A 21,494-nucleotide genomic window follows, 5' to 3' on the forward strand; every position below is an offset into this window, starting at 1 on the left:
ATCTCTAAAAGCTCATTACAGGAAATCAAGTACACAAGTGTGTCTTGCATTTGGATTCCCCAAAAAAAATATATCTTGAATTTTCAAGACAAGCATCATAGTTAAATACATCTGTAATGCGCAAGATTTCGGGAAAAAACTGATATGTAATCCTACATTTTGAACTTTTATGTGCAAACTAAAATTGATATACCAATGCCAATAATTGATCTACAAAACTATACTGAGATGCTGATCTGGATTTTTATCCGTCAGCTTCACTGTGACCCGTCTTTAAACGCTATCAACAACAAAAACATGAGGGCCTTGCTGTTTTAACACATCAAGAGAAGGGCTTCACGGGTGCGACCAAGCAGATTCAATGCAGTTGCAGCAATGTGATGTCCAGTCAGCCCAGCAAGCGCAAGTTGTTCATTCGGTGATGCATGCTCGATATAGTGGTCTGGTAACACAATTGGCCGCCACTGGAAATATATATTTTCAAGCAAAGATCATTAAAAAATTAGACAATGAGCAAAGTTATTACCTAAGAGAGAATGCAAAGTCACTGCGAAAATGAACATTCAAGAAACCTAAATGATAACATCATTGGGTGGTCTAACAAAATAAATTGTGATTCCGAAGCTTTAATGATAACATGTATAGAGAATACTGTATTATAGTGGTGTGTGTGTGCGCGCGCGTGCGTGTGTGTGTGCGCGCGCGTGCGTGTGTGTGTGCGCGCGCGTGCGTGTGTGTGTGCGCGCGTGCGTGTGTGCGCGCGTGCGTGTGTGCGCGCGTGCGTGTGTGCGCGTCGTAGTACTTGATGTAATGATCAAGGATCTATTTCTTATCCACCGGGTCCCAGGACAAGAATATAACTGAACATAGGAACCTTTTCTCGGACCATGTGCACTGGGTACCATCTTTCAGTGTCGAACATAAGTCGAGTCATATTATGATTTTTGCTCTCAGCAAAGAGCATTGCAATAATAGATTTCTAGTCATGTACTAAATCTTACTGATACTAGTTTTAAATTGAGTAGCTAAACTATTTGGCATGTGTTTTTACTTTCACCGCGTCATTGTAAAAGGAAAGCCGAGATAACTTTTGCCATCTTCTCAGCAATTGTAGCCAGTTTTGTACTCTTGTTTCGCCACCAGTTCTATATACATTGGTACTAATGAGAGGTCCATGGATTGCCTATACTAATACTGGTTCTGCCCGTTAATCTAACGACGTTCCTTTACACATCTCAAAAAAATATAAAATAAATGGGTTATATATAAAGTTGGTCACCAAGGGGAGACCGGATATCATTTTATTCACCGATCTCAACGGATTATCATTTGAATCACTAAAGTTGCAAAGAATATCAAACATGTACGTTCGAGAGAGATAAAAAAGAACCATAAAGGTAGGGTTTCCCATACGAAATATGTTTTAAAGGAAATAAGTACGATTTCTGGAAAGAGAAATTAACATATTGCAAGTGGGGGAGGGGGGGGGAGAGGTTGAGAGAGTGGGAGAGAAAGAGAGAGAGAGTTTCCGGGGAAAAAATTGATCATGATAAATGGATATCCAAAAGGAGAATTGATAATATTAGGAAAAAAACTCAAGACTGCCACATTAAAGGTTTAATTTAATCGTCTTAAGATATACCACTTGTGATTGTGAGTAATTTTCAAACTAACAAGGGAATTATTTTTATTTTATAGGAGGTAACATCAAAGAAATTTATTTAGCAAAAAAAACCAAACACTATGCTCATTCTTCATCCTGGAACTACAGTTAAATTTATCATTACCTTGATCGTTCCATCGAGTTTTCCATCAAGCGTAATGAATTGGGCAACATGGGATCCAAATCCTCCAACTGTCCCTTCCTCAACAGTGACTAGAAAGGAATGGTTATCACACAGTTTTCTAACAAGTTGTATGTCGAGCGGCTTGCAGAATCTTGCATCAGCTACAGTTACCTCAATTCCAAGCTTTGAAAGCAAGGCCTGAGCTCTGAGACAATTTTGCACCATAGATCCATAGCCAAGAAGAGCAATATCTCTACCCTCCACAAGAACTCGTCCTTTACCAATCTGGTCATTAAAAGAGTAATAGTAATATATAGATAATCAATATTGTCACAAGTAAAATGAAACTCTTCAGCAGGAATAAAATTTAAATAACTGGCAACAAAATTGGAACAATGTAATTTCATTCATCAAAAAAAATAACTATCTATATGTGCCAAACGTGAAATTAGATGTCATGCCAAGTTGGGGGTAGCTACCGCCTACATTTGTTTCAGTTTCAATCTTCTTTTATAATAACAAATACCAGACCTGCTTAAAAGTTCCCTCCTAAGAGCAGATAAAACACATAAATAAACAGAAGAAGATTAATTATTACAGGTAATGCAAAAGTGTTCAGATATGGGTTAGCAATATTATTATTATAGTGAATTTCACAGTGAATGTAGCAATAACAAGTAAATAACATCTAATAGTTAACACTGTATAAAGGTAATTAGTGCCGGTCCTAAAAAGATGATTTTGGGAAGGGGGGAGGGGCAACATATATTATAATTTTGATTTTTTTTCAGTTAAGGTGCCTTGATAAGTCTCAAACTGCTAATTCTCAATAATCTATACTAAACTATAATAACCGGAATGGGGTATAATTTGATTTAATGGTTATCCCCCTATTTTCGTCATTAAAAATAAAAATAGATAGTGTTATACACGTGCTAAACTACTAGATATAGTCTACTTATCCCGCTAAACTACAACCAAAACTTATCCTACTAAACTACGACCACAGCTTCTTCCTAATTCTTTATTATTTTTATTATAAATCTATAATTTTTATATATTTATATAAATATATAAAAGTTATTATATGATTGGAAAAGTAAAATTTTAAAAATATTTAAATATTAACGGAACCCATGCATCGTACGGGATTTAAGCTAGTAACTATTAAGACTTAAATTGGATGTCCCCTTTTTGTCTTGCACAATATACGCTTAGCTTTAATTTGAATAAGCGTACTTTAGTGTATTTTGCTATCAATACACATCCTGCTATATAGCTAGTACACTTGCAGAGAGAAGAAAACAAAGAAAAGATCAAATGACCTTCGTAAAACTTGCAGAAAAGAAAAACAAGAATTTCAAAAGTGCAAAAGAAAAAGCCATCAGGAATACATGCTTTGTGGAATTTTTTTTGTGCATCAGCTGCTTGCTGTTGGGGTATGTTAAACTTAAAAAATATTGAGAGGCCCAACTGTTTGAGGGTGGGCCAGAGAATATGCGTGTCCAGTATAGGTCCACCACTCAAAGTGACAAGGGAAGTTGAAATAGAAGCACAAACGTTTTAAGAAGCGGTAATTATTTTAAAATGAAGAATGAAAATTCCAAAAGCACTGTTGAGATTGTCGTGAGTCATGAAATTTTGCACAACTGTGTGTCCCTTGGTTAGGTATGGAAACGTCAATTCCCTAGTACTACTTTTGGTTATAACTAGAAAGTATAATTATGTTACATGTTTAACTATATATCAACCCACTGGTACCAGTTCAAACTGGTAGAAAATCGTTTTGTCAAAAAGACGTAATTGAGGTTGTGGAAGAAGTGGTGCTGATATTTAACGTTACGGCCTAGTGAGATTTTTCTAGCAAGCCCATCAATGTATGTCTTCTTGCTGGTACCATTATATTATGGAAATAATTATACTCCTAGTTTACATTAGGTGTAGATCACTTTCAGTATATGTGTAGAAATCTACTCATGGAGAGATTTAGTTATCCAACCAACCGTCTGTGGCCTCATGGAAAAACCTTGTGTCACACTGATGACAAATGACACCCAACACACCAAGGAAAACTGTAGAAAAATTCATCACAAACATCACTAAAATTGACAAATGCCTTCATACAGTTTAAGTTGAATAACAAAATTAATAGCTATATAGCAGCCAATGACTTACAGAGCAATTAAGATATATTAGCAATTTTAGTTAATCAATAGAGGTGAAAAGGGGCTAACTAAAAAAGTAGATTCTTTCCTCGGGATAACAACTTAAAATTATTACTCCAATTTAATAATAACAAGTCTGTGGAATATTGACAACTGGAACAGCTTGCATTAAACATAAGAAAGAACCAAAGCAAAAGGGTAAACTATTATTAATATTCCAGAACCTCATTAAAAACCCAGAGGAAAAATTCAATGACCGTTCATTCATAACAAAATGATTAAAATGTGGATAATGTGATAATAGGAGACATATTAGCACATTAGTCAGATGCTGAAGGGACTTATATATATATATATATATATATATATCCACTAGTAGGCTAACTTTGAACTTACATATATAGATATTTTTACACCATTCAGATTATACATGGTTTTCCTCACATAAAACACCATGTATTCTAGAATTAGAAGTATTTCATTAATGATTCATACTTAAATTAATGGTTCGCCATTTGAGCCTCTGAATTACTTGCAGATTACATTACCACAAGGAGACTATAATAGGATCCAATTCATAATTATCTATGATATTTAATTATGGGAAAGTGAATTTACTGTTTTCCTATGATTTCGATGAACATGCAGTTAAGCATGGGCATCAACTTATTAATAGTTATATGTAATAATTAATAAAAGTTAACTGAAAGTAGTTATATATTGGTATCTAATTTAATATTTATCGTGGTTAAGCTAACTATTTGTCGCGTCATCAAAGTTAATATAATAATTTCAACGGGAAGTATTTGGAAAGAGTTACAAGCGCAGGAGTATATAATTTAAAAATTAAACAAATAAAACAACAGGGCCGAGACGAGAAAATTGATATTTATAACATCCACACATACACACACATACCCCAAAAAAAAGAGTGAACACAACGGTGGATATATCTGAAAGTTAGAACACGTGTCCTAGAAACTAAAATACAGATCAGCTGAGTGAAACTAATAAAGCGTTGAGAATAGATTCATTTGTAAGTTTAGAGATGTTAAAAGGATGAGAAACGTGACCCTGTTACCTCGATTGGAATGCCATTACATATAGAATTGGTCAACTGTGCAACGGCACCTCTAGGATAACGGAAACAAACTGGCCTGTCATCAATATGAGATGCAGTAGCTACCATGTGAACAAGTTCAACCTCATCAGACGGTGCCATTACAATCATGTTTGGCAAACAAGACATAAATGTTATATCAAATGCCCCACAATGTGCAGGCCCATCCGACCCTACTAAGCCTGCACTTGTGATAACAAAACGCACAGGAATCTTCTGTCGATCTACATCATGAACTACCTACGAGAATCATAAAGAAAAAAGACATTAGATAAATAGGAGAATAATTCATGCAATGCTCACAACACATGTTTGTACTCGCCCCTTTTAAAACTACATGTTAACCAAACTACAAGTCAGCTACTTTGTCACAGTCGTCTAGAAAGAATTGGAAAACAAAACATAATGTAAAGAACCCCAGTTGCCATGGCAGTGTCAGTCCCTATGACTTTGGTTACAATACTGAATATTAGGAAAAAGAAAATACTATTATTTTTTGCATAAGTTCCAAAAAATGAGTGTTAAAACTTTGAAAACTATCACTTTCTTAAGACTGATATAACAACTTCCTGGGGATCTTGTAAAACAATTACTACATTCTATCCTTACGCCCTCAAAGCTCTAAAAATAGTTTTAAAATTCATTATGACATCTCCATGGAAGTTCACTATTTGAACTATAAAAAGTCTCCGATATGATTTCGGAGTAAAGTGTCCTAGTGCCCGCTTGTCACCTTATCAACTGGATTACCTGTGGGCTGGATCGGGCATTTTTAAAATTGAATATTGTATTTTAGTTTTTCGAAATTTATCAGTAAATTGCTTTCAGATTTTTATTAAAAAATCCAGCTCTTTCCAGGCTTTTAGAAAAAGCCCGGATTTATCCGAGCTTTATCCAGATTTTTTTTAATCCGCGACTTCAATTTGAAATCTTTTGGATTCGGGCCGGGCCAGAACTTGGGCCAGGCTTTTCACGGATCAAATTTGGATATTTGTGCATTCCAGTTATAGGTTACCTGACTTTGGCGACACTCCTACTTTCTAAATTGTCATTAATGGAAATCACGCACAGTTATGACCAAAACTTCATTAATAAGTATGTTGCATTGATCATAATTTGCAAATCGATAGAATTACCTATGTAATCTTTTCCCTTTTATTTTTTACATCTTATGTAATACTACAGTTCATTGATTTATTCCCATCACATTTCTTCATAAAATCTTTGCAGAAAATATAATGCAGCTATAAAAATAAAAGCTTCAAGAGGTGCAAACACAACCACGCAACCTAAAAAAGTGTTTTGAGAAAGGATAGATGCTTGATATTGTCTATCCTTATATTATCTTTTCTTGCTAGGATTATATCGTTGAATCATGGGTACTCCCACTGGTGTTTAATAATAGACGTATTAGATGCAGAGGGATCCATAGATTATAAATGATTTCTGTCTTCAATGCACAGTTGATATCATTTCTCCAATTTATCCTTACAATTTTTTTTAACCCATGGTTCACCATAAACTCATTGTACAATTTGAAAACTAAAGTGGGCATACATGGAATAAAGGGCCTTAATCGATGTGATTTTATATGATTTATAGCCTTCTCAACAACAATGCAAGAACCTAAATGTTTATATTCAAGGAGGGGGTACAAAATGCATGTTCATGTGCGTGCGCACATAACACCGTACACGCAAATATATAGAGGAGACACAGGAAAAGGGGCAAAGAGTAGACCTGATCATAGCCTCTTTGAAGAAACGCGGAAGGCATTATACAAAACGGTTTTAACCCGCCACAAGATAAACCAGCAGAAAATGTGACTGCATGCTGCTCGGCCATTCCCACATCAAAAAACCTGTCTGGAAACTTTTCCTGGAATAACTGTAATGCTGGTTCCATCCCCATTCCTGCATGAATTACCACAATATCTTTGTCTCTCTGTGCTTCCGTTGCTAATGCATCCACAAAGCAGTCACTATATGTTTGAGGACGTCTACAAGAAGGCGATGTATCTAAATCAGAAGAACCTGCTCGATACAAAAAGGAGAGATTGTCTATATCAAAAAGTCTGGCAATGGACTATTTACAAGCTTCTAAGAAGAAGCAGAGTTCTCTTGATATTACGTATCTGGTTAAAAAAATATATATATGATAGGCGGTTGAGACTACAGTACTATTTTGTCATGTAAGCAGGGTGACATGGGAGATTAACAATTGGAAAGAAAAATTAATTTCCTAAAAAAGGTATAATATTAATTTTCATTTTCAATATACTTAAAGAAATACTATAAAATTGGCATATATTTTTATCATCCAAGTGTGTACAAAAACACGAGTAGATGTTGAAGATTAAAGAGATATTTTGGCCCTTCTAGCAGAAAACCTGAGTTTCAAATATGAAACTAGTGATTGTATAAACAACATTAGGTCAAGAAACGCACCTTCCTGGTGCTTGGTCATCGTTTCACTTTTTTGGTACTTCTGGACTTCCCGTTCTTCCTTTGTTATGACATGAACCAGAACTGGACCTGTGGAATCTAATGATGCCACTTCGCGGAGAACACAAATAAGGTCTTCAATGTTGTGTCCATCAACAGGTCCAATATAATATAATCCAAGTTCTTCAAAAAGAGTTGACCCTGGCGGACCGATCATTCCACGTGCATATTCATCAACTTTTGCTGCCCATTCATACATACCTTTGCCAAGTCTCTTAGCTAATTTCTGCATTAAGCACAAAGGGCTGATATGGTGATTACAAAACATAAAATGGTCAAAGTTTACATGACTACATACACCACATGAGAAAGTGAGAAATCAGGTGAAATCTCTAGTTTTTCTTAATGGCGTCAAAATCTTACACTAGTTTTTAACAGTCATAGGTTCCAAATCTGTCGAAGTGCATTTGGTATTAAGGTTGAAGTCAGATCTAATCATTCATACTTCATTAAGTCTCAACGGCTTTGTTTTCGACAAAAAAAAAGGAAAACAAAATTTCTAAGAATTATTTCTGTAACTTTTTATAAAATAATAGTAATGATTAGTTTTTACAAATAGTTAAAATTAGAATAATAGAAAGAAGATATTATTTTTATAGGGAACTTAGTTTCACCTATATATTACATTAGTTTTTTTATTTATATTGGTGAAATAAACCTTTGATCAAATAATATATAATATGGTCAGTGTAGGCTCAATATTGTAAATAAACTATTTTGGCTACTTCGACTTTGTCAGATTATGAATTTGTGATTGTCTTCAAGAAAATGAAGGTAGGCAGGAAACCAAATTCCCTACAATTGAAGGGCAGCTCAAGACACAATCTCTAAGGAAAGATGATTTATTATCTTCTTTCCTGACATCCAAAACACAACTAATCTAAGAGCAAGTCCAAGAGTGCCCTAAATTATTGTCCTAAAATAAATTTTGAGGCATTTTGAATAATTGAGTGCTCCAATAATGTCCTAGTGGTGCCTTAAAACACTAGGACATTCATCATGTGCCTTATTTATAAGGCACCACTTTGCATGCCCTGTACTATTTCTATCAATAAAATATTTGTTTCCCTCCTTTTTTGAACATCACTTCCTTCTCACCTTTTTCATTTCCCTCCAATTATTATTTAAATATATTATTATTTTAATAATAAGGCACAAAAATAAGGCATGTTGTTGGATTTTATGTGCAAAAATCTTGTCTTAAATCACTAGGACATTATATTTTTATAATATGTATAGTGCATCTACTAGGACACTCTTGGACTTGCTCTAATACCTCACCTACTCTTCAAGATTTTCCTATGCTGAAGTAGGGTGCTCTAATATAAAACTATATAATATTTAACCTTCTCTTTGAAATAAAATTTGATCTTTCACTTTTTTGATTTGAAATTCCGTACTTGTAAATGTTCTGTAATCTCATATATATTTCATTTCTTGTAAAAGTATGACAAACTACATATGCAGACATGCAAATCTTCTAGATCATGGTGCACATCTTGATTAAAAAACTAGATAGTACAGTTAAAGTTGACTAGGCAAAAAAAAAGTTGAGTTTTTTCTCTATTAACTTTCAGAAGTAAAAACATAAGAAGCCAGATGACCAAGTTCTATTTTCTAGCTGGGGCTCATAAACATATAATGTTAATTTTCATCCTGTTTTTTTCACTACGCTAATCTCTATATATTTAATTATTTTAAATTTGGCATATATTGCTATATATTTATTTGTATCTAGCTTTCATGATGTCCTATATTTAAAACAATTTATCCCAAGCTACAATGTTTATTGAGTTCTCCAAGGTAATTTATTGACTTCAGCCGTCATTACCTTTGTAACTCGGACTATTTAGTTTTGCCGTCATACCCGTGACAGACATGACACGGCATGTGCGTGGGTATCAGAACTGAGTCAAATCCTTCATTTGACACTCTATCCAGTTGCAGTCTGATCCAAAATGTAATCAAAGGCCCCTATATAACTTGTTATTGAATTATCCTTTTCAATTTATTTCACAACAGAGTATTTTCTGAGAAAGTACAAAAATCTAAAAGCATAAAAATTTTCATGTATCAATCTACAGTTTAGTCCCTGCATCTACGACCAATATAGGATCCATGTCTAAGAACCCTTAACTTCTAAAACTAAGAGCCTGACACTTGGATCAGTACCCATGTCCGACACCCGTACCCAACAACTTGTAACATAGATCACTAACGATCTCAATCTCGAATTCTCAACAGACTTAAACTAAAATAGCTTTTACTTCAATTAAACCTAGCATTCAGTCTACTTACAAAAAATCAGGCTGTTATGTTTCCTGTCTATTACAATAGATAATTGCTGCTTGCTTAGTTACCCAGACTCTTCATTTTGCTTCGAGTACCTGTGTCGGACACTCGACACTCGGACATGGGTATGGACACTTGGACACTTATTTTAGGCCAAAAACATGTAAATTTTTCGGAATATTGCCGAGTCCGACACTTGGATACGAACCCGTGTCCGACACTCATACCCGAGTCCGGGGTAACATAGGCTGCTTGCACACCTTCTGCAATTCGTTTAATATTTCTTCTTTTCCGAGGAAAGAGGGGTTAATCTACTTAGATAGCTTCACCTTTCGCAATTTCTTTGCATTGTTTATAGTTACCTTTTTCAATAACTAACTTTATGAAATAAAAAATGCAATGAATCAATTAAACTGATACTTCAAGAAAATATTTACATAATTATTACATGCCATTTGAAAGAAAATCCATTACATCAGTAGACTATCTAAATAACATATGTGGTAATATAAAACAAGATATTAAGACAACATAGAAATACCTTGGCAAATTGTCGTAATCTTCGGAATAATTTACTAGACTGCAGCTTGCTAAGGGTACTAGATAGAGCATTTATTGATGTTTCAGGAGTCTCCTCAAGCTTTGGGTTTAATGAATGGCGGCTATCATTTAAAATCACAACCATATCTGAATCCAAATAGCCTGCATTGCTCATTGCTTCATATACCTGACCAGTCATTGTTGTTCCATTGTTAATAACTGTAACTATCCTATCTCGTTTCCCTTTAATATCCCGTGCAACAGCCATTCCTGAACAAGAATTTGCACATGCCTTTATCAATTTTGAGTGGTGACAGTGAACAGAGAATATAGGCATAGCAACTTAATTGTTTCTGTTAATTTTGTCGGGCCACACTATTAACATACAGCAGGGAAATTTAAGTTACAAAAATTGAGTTATAAATATGTACATATCGAACAGTCCAATAAATATGGACATCGCGATTGTAGCTAATTACTAACTAGATCCGTGAGAGAATATTACCAAGTCCTGCAGAAATGCTGTTGCATCCATGAGCTGCCCCAAAAGGATCAAACTCACTTTCAGAGCGAGATGTGTCAGCTGAAAGACCGTCTTTTTCTCTAAGTGTCTTCATGAGGGACCGCCTTCCTGTGAGAATCTTATGTGCGTATGTCTGTTGAAGGGACAGAAGACTTATTTATTATTATTATTACCAGTAAGTATGAGTCCAAAATTTACTTTTAAAGATCACAAAAGCAAAATTTTGTTTTCCTTTACACCATCAACTCTGTTTGTGACTTCTTTTGGAAATAAATATTTATTAACATGTGATAAGTTTTAGACAAGTCATTCGTCGGAAAAAATTGAAACAGTCATTTATCGGAGATCATTAGAGATATCTTACTTGTACACCTGAATCCCACAAGATCTTATCCATTGGAGCGTGAAAAGTGTGGTGTATTGCAACTGTCAGCTCAACCACTGCCAAACTCGCAGTCATGGATTTCTGCGTTTTAGACATAATAAAAGATAACTCCGATCTGACATCTTCAGATAGTTGTTTCAGTTCCTGCATGGAGCTGAACAAAGTTAGCCGAGTCTATGCTAAACTGGAGGCATATTGCAAGAATATTCTGTCTAATTAAAGTAGTGGACCTTTGTAGACAAGTTCTTTAAATGCATTGGATTTTCAACTGTATCAAGCATGGGTGTCGGCCTCTTTTCGGTAAAAAAATCACCAGCACCTGGAAGAGAACAGATCCGACTACCGCTTGCCTGCATCAAGAAATTAAAGTAATTACCTGGACTGTGAAGCCTTTTCATTGTTTACTTGTGTTAGTTTGGTTGAGTTTCATTAAGGAGTATAAGAGTAATGCCCTCAAATCATGCATTCCAATCATGTTTGTTAGTACTGTGAAGATGAATATACAAAAATTGTATACCAATGATGCCTGTAGACCTATAATGGCTAGTACTAATTTTGTCCCACGAATGTAGTCTATTTTTAGAGGACAAAAAAGGTGACAGACAATATCTGAGATCAGCAAAAGAAAATTTATCTAGCCTGGCTTCCATAATCTTACTTATCATTAACCAAAATTAAAGCATTCATAAGAATCATCCAAATTTCATTACACTAATGTATTAAGAATGCAAAACATATGGCAGCAAGGTGCGAAGTGTACACATTGCTTTCTGCACAACTGAGTACAATTCCCTGAGGATTGGTAGCCAGGTTAAGATAATTGTTTGACAGTTGACCGCTTCACCTATAAACTAGACAAGTGGCTGACCATCTGAAACGAGAGTCTCTTAATTCAAAGGATTATATACAATGTTTTGTAGAACATTAATCACTAAGTCCATGTTCGAACACAACGACTATAATACCGTGATTTTTACGATTTGTACTCATTTTTTTTTTTTTGCTAAATATTTGTACTCATTTTATCGAACTTAATCCAATAAAATAATCCCGAGAACAAGTTTTGATTTCATTACGGCAATCACCCGTTTACTTGATATTATATCTCACCCAAATACACCAAACAATTGTTTACAAATTAGTCCATGATTAAACTACAGTTTTCAAACACAAAATTTCAACATTACATGATCAAACGAGACAAGCACCAGACAATAACAAGATCACGAAAAACCAATTCACATAAATCGAAAAACTACAAATAAGAAAAGATAAAAAAAATACTACCTTAGATGAAGATAAATACAGATTGAGTCCAAATGAATCCCCATTGTTGGGAAGCTTAACAGCAAATGTGTCATCAGTTTTAAACCTCAATTTGTCATGAAAATGAACACTAATCCCAGATGGGTAATGAGAAAAACTAGTACACATCTTCAAATAAACAAAACCCAGTTGTCCCAATTACTCAATTGCAAGAATTATGTATCATTTAGCAGCTCACTTGCAACAAAAAAGGTGGTAAATTTATTTAAAGAATGAAAAGATGGAAACTTTATCAAGTGGGTAGTCAAGAAACAGAGAATATATTGAAATTGAAGGGAGAATTGTAGTGATGAATATAACAGTAAAGTTAAAAGGGTGGCATTTCTTCGGAGGATAACTGAGATAACTCACAAGAGGAAGAAGATGCTCATAACATCGAGGAGCATGAATTTAATTAATGGGCCGTTTTGCATATTATATTATTCTAGATTTCTAAAATCGGAATTAACTAGTAAATGTAATTTATGTGTGATTTTTTAAAATTTTAATGATTTATAGTTAAATCTCGATAAAAGTTATACTACATAAACTAATAATTTAGATTAAATAATATTTTTTTAATTCCGACTCAAACTCTTTAATATAAATTAATAATTTTCTAAATTTATAGGATAATAATTTTTTATTAAAAGTATATAAATCCCATATAATATATAAATTAAAATTTTCATCTCACATTATAATTAAATATTTATTCTTTCACTAACATATTACAATAAAAAATTAGCCAATATTATTGTTGATTTAAACACATCCTCATGATTCCGATTTTGGTATTAGCTTAATACTCTCATCATATTAACTTAATACTCTCATCTTTTTCATTTTTTTTCTCATTGTCTGTAAAATCATAATTATTTATTAATCATCCAACTATTCTGTCACATGTGTAACCAATTTATATGAGATTTTTACAAATTTGGGGAACATGTGTAACCGATTTATATGAGATTTTTACAAATTCAGACAATATGTGTTTTTTTATAATTATATTTATCGACGGATTGATTATTTAAATAAAAAGTGTTCTTTCATAAAAACATGTATATATATATTATAAAGGTTTTTGTTTTATACTATTTGTAGTAATACGATATTGTTCTTTTATATATTTTCAGAATATTTTAATTTGAACAAAAAAATCTAGAAAAGAATCATGTACTTATCTTTTAACTAAAAGTATTTATTTATTTAAAATTATGTAACATCTTATTGAATAATTAAAATTTAACAAAAACATAGTAATTTCATGACAATTTTAATCGTCACAATTGTACCAAAAAATAGGATAATAGCCAAAAATACCACTTTTCTTGAAATTTGTGACCAAAATACCAAATTTGAGAAATACGGCCAAAAATACCGACATAATACCCTTTCTCAGATTGGGTATATGGAATAAGGTACGCTTTCTCAAATTGGATATATGGCCGAATAGTCATTCTTATATTGGGTATTTCAACTAATTTTTTTTAAAATGTTTTTCTACAAAAAAAAAATTATTTTGAGATATCCGATCTGAAAATGGGTATTTGAGCGTGAGCGTTTATCCAGTGCGCACCCGAAGGGTAGCGGCTGCGGGTTATCTACGATAAAAAAATGGGTATTTGATTGTTAAAAAATGGCCAAAATATTAAAAATAGGTATTCTTGTCATTTATTCTAAAAAAATGTTATTTTTGTCATTATTTCCAAAAAATACTCTAACTTACATTATCAAAATATAAACATGCAATCTCCTTTTAAAACGACAATCTAACGATCGTATAACGATATATTATAACGCAGTCTAGTTTAGATTTAGGGAAAGTTGAATTACGGGTCAAATCAGAGAACATATATAGTACTAGTAGTAATTTATAGTGGGCATCAATATCAATATCAATATCACTGTCATTGTAATTGCAAACTTCGTTTCATTTACGTCCCTATTATTTTATTTTTTTAATTGACTCGTGCGCTAATATTTGCTGTGTATTTTCTCAGACCTTTGTACCAAAGTACTTTGTTTAAGAAATTTGTGTGATTTTTATTACAATATGGTATCATGGTTTTTTGCAAATAAAAAGAAAAGAATCGAGCTAACAAAAAAATTATAATAAATTTTAATATTATAATTGTTACATTCAAGAGACCCTTTAAATCATCTTTTCTCTTACTAGCATAACCTCTACTAAGGAATCAATTATTCTAAAAATTCAAAATATTAGAGGAATAAAGAGGAAGGTCTAAAAACAGGGTCTATTAATATACGGGTAAAAGATTGTAAAACTTGTTAATGTACAAGTAAAAAGTTGGGGTGGTGTATGCAAAGCAAATGGTGTATTCTTCAAATGTGAACTCATCATGTTGTGAACAGTGTTAAATGTGAAAAATGTACTGGTCCTGTTAGTTAGTTAGTTCCTTCCATTTCTGAATACAACTGTTTTTTTTCACATTCTTGCACATCATACATGCCTTTTTTTTGGCTCGCCTCATCAACGTGTCTGATAAATACGAATTATGTGCTCTCAAGAGTCGTAAACTGTAACCTCAACCTCAAGTCCTCAACCAACCACCACATGTTAGCTGTGTAAATTATAATTCATACTGTATATGAGTTATCAGATCAGTGTCTGAGCATCTAACATTTCAGCTCTATAGACAGTAAGTATTTCTATCAGGCCTTCTTCAGGCACCGCTGCAAACAATAGCAGGTGAAACTAAGGATTCTACGTGCGCTCACCAGAAACCAAGACATCTCGGAAATAGATTCTCCTTCCCCTCATAATATGTTTACTTATTACCCCAAAAAACAACATTGTCAAATTGATTCTCGGCCAAAATACCAAGCCCGTAAATTACACCAAACAAGGATCAAGTGTCAGATTAGGAACACCGGAACAACAGTTTCAAGAAAAGGAATATATAAACAGGCAGAACTTAAGGAAACAAGGCTGTGATGCCCAAGAACAGAGTATAAAAGCAAAACAGTAAATTCACATACTACATGAACAATTCAGCAAAGGCAGTGAGCTTGTTGGGACGATCAGAATATTAACAGCTTAGCATCAGGAATTAACCCGCTTTAACATATATAGAACTACAAATCATGAACATAAAAAATAAGAGAAAACTTAATTTTGAATGAATTCCCACAATCATCATAAAACAGTCAAGAAAGAAGTCTGGGCTCTTTAAAGTTTGGCCCCTAATTAATCAATCATGCCAATATTATAAAACCATAGACAACTTTGTGTCTGCCAATAATAAGAATAAATTTTGATTATTACCAGGTTACAATTTGTAATCTTAAACACAATTTGTAATCTTAAACAAACATGATTAATCTTCAACCACTACCAGACATGCTCTAGTCAATTCCCCACTACCCAGGTAACTCTATTAATTTGACACAAAGCAAGATTCTTTAAAATGCAATTGATAATAGAATATAATCTGCCTAGACGTCAGACAGCGGAGACCTTTGGAACATCAACCGGGAATTTGTGAATCTCATCCATCCAAGGACTTTTCTCCTTCGCAGGATTAAGAGTCCTCAGAGCCTTCCAAACTGCACTGTTACACTTAAATCCAGAACCAAATGCTATTTGCCATGCTCTATCTCCCCTCTTAATCCTCCCTTTTGCTTCTGAATAAGCCAATTCATACCATAGGGAGCTGCTTGATGTGTTGCCAAATCGGTTAAGTGTCATCCTTGAGGGCTCCATATGCCATTCACTGAGCTGCAGATTTTTCTCTAGTTCATCCAACACAGCTCTCCCCCCGGCATGAATGCAGAAATGTTCGAACGCCAATTTGAAATCCGGGATATAAGGCTTTATCTTCATCCTGAACAGTTTCTTCCCGACCAATGTAGCAAAGAAGAGCAGCTGTTCAGACATTGGCAGCACAAGAGGACCAAGTGTAGTTATATTGGTCTTCAAAGCATCCCCAGCAACCGCCATCAGATCCTTTGACAGAGCAACTCCAACTTTTCCAACAGGATCTTCCAGTTGAGTAACACAAGAAAAGCACTTGTCATCAGAACCTTTGTGGGTTCTGACAGTATGGACCAGCTGGTACTTGGATCGACGTCGATCTGACCTTTTGTTTGAAAGCAGAATAGCAGCCCCTCCCATACGGAACAAGCAATTCGAAACAAGCATCGACCTCTCATTTCCAAAATACCAATTCAAAGTGATATTCTCCATGCTGATTACTAGAGCATACGAATTGGGATGGACTTGAAGCAGATCTTTAGCTAGATCAATGGAGATTAAACCAGCACTGCAACCCATCCCACCAAGATTATAACTCAAGATATTCCCTCTAAGTTTGTAATGATTAATAACCATAGACGCAAGAGAGGGAGTAGGATTAAACAAACTACAGTTGACAATCAAAATTCCAATATCTTTCGGCTTCAGGGAGGTTTTTGCTAAGAGCTCATCAATCGCACCGAACATTACAAGTTCAGCTTCTTTTCTTGCTTCCGCCATACACGGATTTGGAGGTACTCTGAGAACAGCTTCAGGGAGGTATGTGTCTTCACCAAGACCTGACCGCTCAAGAATTTTCCTCTGGAAATCAAGGTTTGCATCCGTAAAGTTGCCTGTCAGAGTGGATTTCTCCATAAAAGTCTGCCTGGTGCATTTCCGGTCCTCTTCGGGTTTGTAGCATGAGAAGTTCACAAGGTAAATAGGGCGAGGACGGGTAAGGAAATAAAGGGTTGATAGAAAGACAAGAAGGGTCGAACATACAACCACCGATATAAGATTGAACCTTAAATGATCCCAAAGAATATAGATATCTTGGAGTGAAAATGTAGACAACTGAGCCGCAAGAACAACCACAATAGGGGATAAAAAAAGGTACATTCCATGAGTAATAAGGTAATGATAACCAAGTTTAACATACTTCAACTTGATAGATTGCTTAAAATCGGGTAGTTTTCGCAAATAAGATGGTGGGATCAAAGGCTGGCTCACCTGTGCTTCACTCATTTTGCCAACAATTCACAAAAAATGGCTAAAACTAGAATTTATAAATTAAGCAAATCCTCTAACAAACTCAAACAATTACCAAATCAAGATTAGACCCAACTTTCAAATCAAGAATAAAAAAAATAACCTTATAAAACACAAGATATGAAGATTGAAGGCTGATAACAAAAAGGGCTTCTAAAAATTCCTAATGTGAACCAAAAGAATCAAGAAACACAGCTCAAACTCCCTGCAAATCAGCATAAAGATTCAAACTTTGACCATATAACAAATGCAAAAACATGTAAATACAATCTCTATATACATACAAGATCTAAAAGCAAGAAATGAGAGAAGTAAATAAGAAATTAAGAGAAACCCAGATGATAAATGAGAAAAATAAAGTGACCCGGATGAAGAATAGAGAAGAGTCAGACCTTGGGGGGCGACAGAGTGGATCCAACTCGACCTTGCGAGGCAATCAGTGTAGTCCAGATTTATGGGGGCGACTAAAATGAGATGATGCACTTGGGTTTTTTAAAATTCTTATCGAGAAATGTACTGTATTTTTGTTTTAATTTTGTTCAAAATAAGCGACTTGTAGAAGTCAAGAGCGGGGGTGTGCGTGCGGTTTGGTGCATTAATAGCAGTCAAACCCGTCACTAAACTGCTTAAAACGGTTTTTCGATTTCCGTTAATCATTTATTGGTTTCCATTTTTATTCGGTTTTTTTATATATTTTTTATTTGTACGATTTTTTGTTGGTAATGTATTGGATAAAAAAATAACATCAAGTTAAGTGATAATATTACATTAATCACCAAAGATTTGTCACTTTAAAAATCGTTAAATAAAAATGATATATTTCATAAAGTTATTTTTTGAATATATAATTCATATTATCTTAAATAATAGATACAAAATATGATAAAAATATATGTTCACAATAATGAAAAAAAAGAGTATATATCAAAACATATGATAAAATTGATTATATACATATTAAAAAAATTATGAATTAAGAGTATTTACATATTAATCTTAATTAATTTATGGTATTATATTATACAATTTACATTACTAATGTTAAGTAAATATTTAATTAACAAGATGTTAGAACCGGGTTATAATAATATATACATGTATATATACATAATATTATAGTTATATATATAAATATAGCGGTTAATTTCGGTTCGGTTTTAATTGAAAATCGAAACCGCACCGCTAATTCGGTTTTTGTCGGTTCAGTTTTCTTCGATTTTTTAGCGATTTGATTTTTCGGTTTGGTTATTCGGATTTTTTCGGTTATTTTTTCAGTTTGGGTTTTTTTCAGATCACCCCTGATCAGGAGGAATGGACACTATGCATGTGTTCAAAAATGTTAAATCATTTCATGTCCATTTGATTGATTACGAGTGATGTTATTATTTTAAATTTTATAAACTCTTTGGAGAAAAATAAATTATTTAAAAATAAATAATTTATTTTAGTTCATTTAAATAAAAAAAATCTGACTTTTAAGTAAAATTACCAAATATTTATATAACTTATAAATGTTTATCTAATTATCACTTATAAGTCAATTATTCATTTTAAGTCATAAGCTACGTATTTTAAAATTTCCCAAACGGTCACTATATTTGATCTGGGCATAAGAGTTCATAAAAGATAAAAAATGAGTGGGGTTAATATATATTTTTGTTGCATCTACGAAACTGAGCCAAACTAAATTAAATGGGACTTTTTTCCATCCAAAATACAATCGTTCATCAGATCTTCAATTATAGCACATTTCTCGCTGAATTTTGTAATTTTTTTAGAGAGATAATTTCACAATTTATTGTACTCGTGAGAAATATACGTGCTTGACTTATCAACACGTATATGTAACTGAACATCTGATCAGAACTGCCCATGTAATCTAAATCAATGAACCAATATATTTCACTATTTCGCAGAAAATAGTGATGTGTTTGCATGGTCTGCAGCTGATATGCCAGGCATAGACCCGGAATTGATTACTCACAGGTTAAACGTGGATCCAAGCCGGAAGACAGTGAAACAAAAGAAAAGAAATTTTGCCCCGGAAAGACAAGAGGCTATAAAACAGGAAGTAGAAAAGCTCTTAGAGGCTGGTTTCATTGAGGAGATCTAATTTCCGGAGTGGTTAGCAAATCCTGTAATGGTGAGGAAGGCTAATGGGAAGTGGAGGATGTGTATAGACTTTACTGATCTGAATGATGCATGCCCTAAAGACTGTTTTCCGCTGCCAAAGATTGATACTTTGATTGATGCCACTGCTGGGCATGAGATGCTGAGTTTCATGGATGGATTTAGCGGATACAACCAGATCAAAATGCATAAGGATGACTTTCCAAAGGTATCATTCATCACTGACTTTGGTGTTTATTGTTATCTTGTTATGGCGTTTGGTCTCAAGAATGCAGGAGCCACCTATCAAAGGTTGGTGAATAAAATTTTTAAGGACTTTATTGGAAAAACTATGGAAGTCTATGTTGATGACATGTTAGTCAAGAGTCTAGTAAAGACTGATCATATAACCCATTTGAGGGAAGCTTTTAAGGTCCTGAGGTACCACAAGATGATGTTGAATCCTACGAAGTGTGCTTTCGGAGTAGGATCTGAGAAATTCTTGGGATTGATGGTCTCAAAGAGAGGAATTGAGGCTAACCCCGACAAAATAAAGGCGATCCTGGACATGGAACCACCAAAAAACGGTCAAGGATGTTCAAAAACTCACCGGAAGGGTTGCTGCGCTAGGACGATTCGTCTCCAAGTCAGGAGACAAGTGCCTATCATTCTTCAAGTCACTAAAGAACATCAAGGACTTTGTATGGAATGAGGAAAACCAGAAGGCATTCGAAGAGTTAAAGAAGTATATGGCTCAGGCCCCGTTGTTGGCCAAACCATCTTTGAATGAAGTTTTATTCTTGTACTTGGCTGCTTTAGAGAGCGCCTTGAGCGCGATGTTGGTTAAGGAGGAACTGAAAGTTCAGAAACCCGTATACTATGTCAGCAAAATTTTGTATGGTGCTGAGTTGAATTATTCAACTATTGAGAAATTCGCTTTAGCCTTGGTAATGGCTTCGAGAAAGCTGCGTCCTTATTTTCAGGCTCACCAGATTGAGGTGCTAACAAATCAGTCCCTGAGAAATATCATTCACAGTCCCAAGGCAAGTGGGAGATTGATTAAGTGGGCGATAGAGCTGGGAGAGTTCGATCTCAAGTATAAGCCACGTACGGCAATAAAAGCCCAGGCACTAGCTGACTTCGTGGTGGAATGTACCATACCCAACCAAGAAGTCGGGGGGCAGGAAGATGCCATACCTCAAGACAAGGGAGTCGATAATGGGGGCAAAGAGAAGGATGATAAAGAATATTGGGTTCTCTATTTTGATGGAGCATCAAAAACAAACTCCAGTGGAGCAGGATTGGTTTTGCAAAGCCCTGATGGGTTCTTAATTGAGTATGCTATGAAGATAGACTTCCCAACCATAAACAATGAGGCAGAATATGAAGCCTTGATAGCTGGCCTTGGTCTAGCTGGGACACTTAGAGTCAAAAACTTAAAGGTCCGGGGAGACTCAAAGCTGATCATATCCCAGGTAAAGGGAGAATTTGAGGCAAGGGATGATACGATGGCTAAGTATGTCTGCCTAGTAAGGGCTGTGATGACCCAATTTAATGAATGCCATGCTGAACATATTCCAAGGGAAGAAAATGCTAAGGCAGATGCGCTATCAAAGTTTGCTTCATCTTAGATAAAAGAAAGTTCGGGAAGTGTGTACTTCCGTGTTTTGAAGACACGAAGCATAGATGTTAAGCTTGTGGCTCCCATAGGCCTGGGGACGTCATGGATTGATCC

At 34.4% G+C, this 21,494-nt stretch overlaps 2 protein-coding genes across 2 annotated transcripts; both read right to left on the reverse strand.

The window, feature by feature from the left end:
* Positions 1 to 30: 30 nt before the first annotated feature.
* LOC141667079 (putative 1-deoxy-D-xylulose-5-phosphate synthase, chloroplastic) lies at positions 31 to 13,014 on the reverse strand. Its single transcript, XM_074473431.1, has 10 exons — positions 12,604 to 13,014; positions 11,547 to 11,666; positions 11,296 to 11,460; positions 10,914 to 11,064; positions 10,410 to 10,678; positions 7,520 to 7,802; positions 6,813 to 7,105; positions 5,034 to 5,312; positions 1,788 to 2,072; positions 31 to 464 (listed from the first exon to the last, which is right to left on the reverse strand). The coding sequence occupies exons 1-10, from the start codon at positions 12,748 to 12,750 to the stop codon at positions 315 to 317; spliced, it is 2,142 nt and encodes a 713-aa protein (XP_074329532.1). The 5' UTR covers positions 12,751 to 13,014; the 3' UTR covers positions 31 to 314.
* A 2,867-nt stretch (positions 13,015 to 15,881) lies between these two features.
* LOC141667080 (3-ketoacyl-CoA synthase 11-like) lies at positions 15,882 to 18,197 on the reverse strand. Its single transcript, XM_074473432.1, has 2 exons — positions 18,043 to 18,197; positions 15,882 to 17,855 (listed from the first exon to the last, which is right to left on the reverse strand). The coding sequence occupies exon 2, from the start codon at positions 17,624 to 17,626 to the stop codon at positions 16,091 to 16,093; it is 1,536 nt and encodes a 511-aa protein (XP_074329533.1). The 5' UTR covers positions 17,627 to 17,855; positions 18,043 to 18,197; the 3' UTR covers positions 15,882 to 16,090.
* Between the last annotated feature and the right edge of the window lie 3,297 nt (positions 18,198 to 21,494).

The sequence above is a fragment of the Apium graveolens genome, chromosome 6 (genome assembly GCF_009905375.1).
Source record: "Apium graveolens cultivar Ventura chromosome 6, ASM990537v1, whole genome shotgun sequence".
In the NCBI taxonomy this organism is placed as follows: Eukaryota; Viridiplantae; Streptophyta; class Magnoliopsida; order Apiales; family Apiaceae; genus Apium; species Apium graveolens.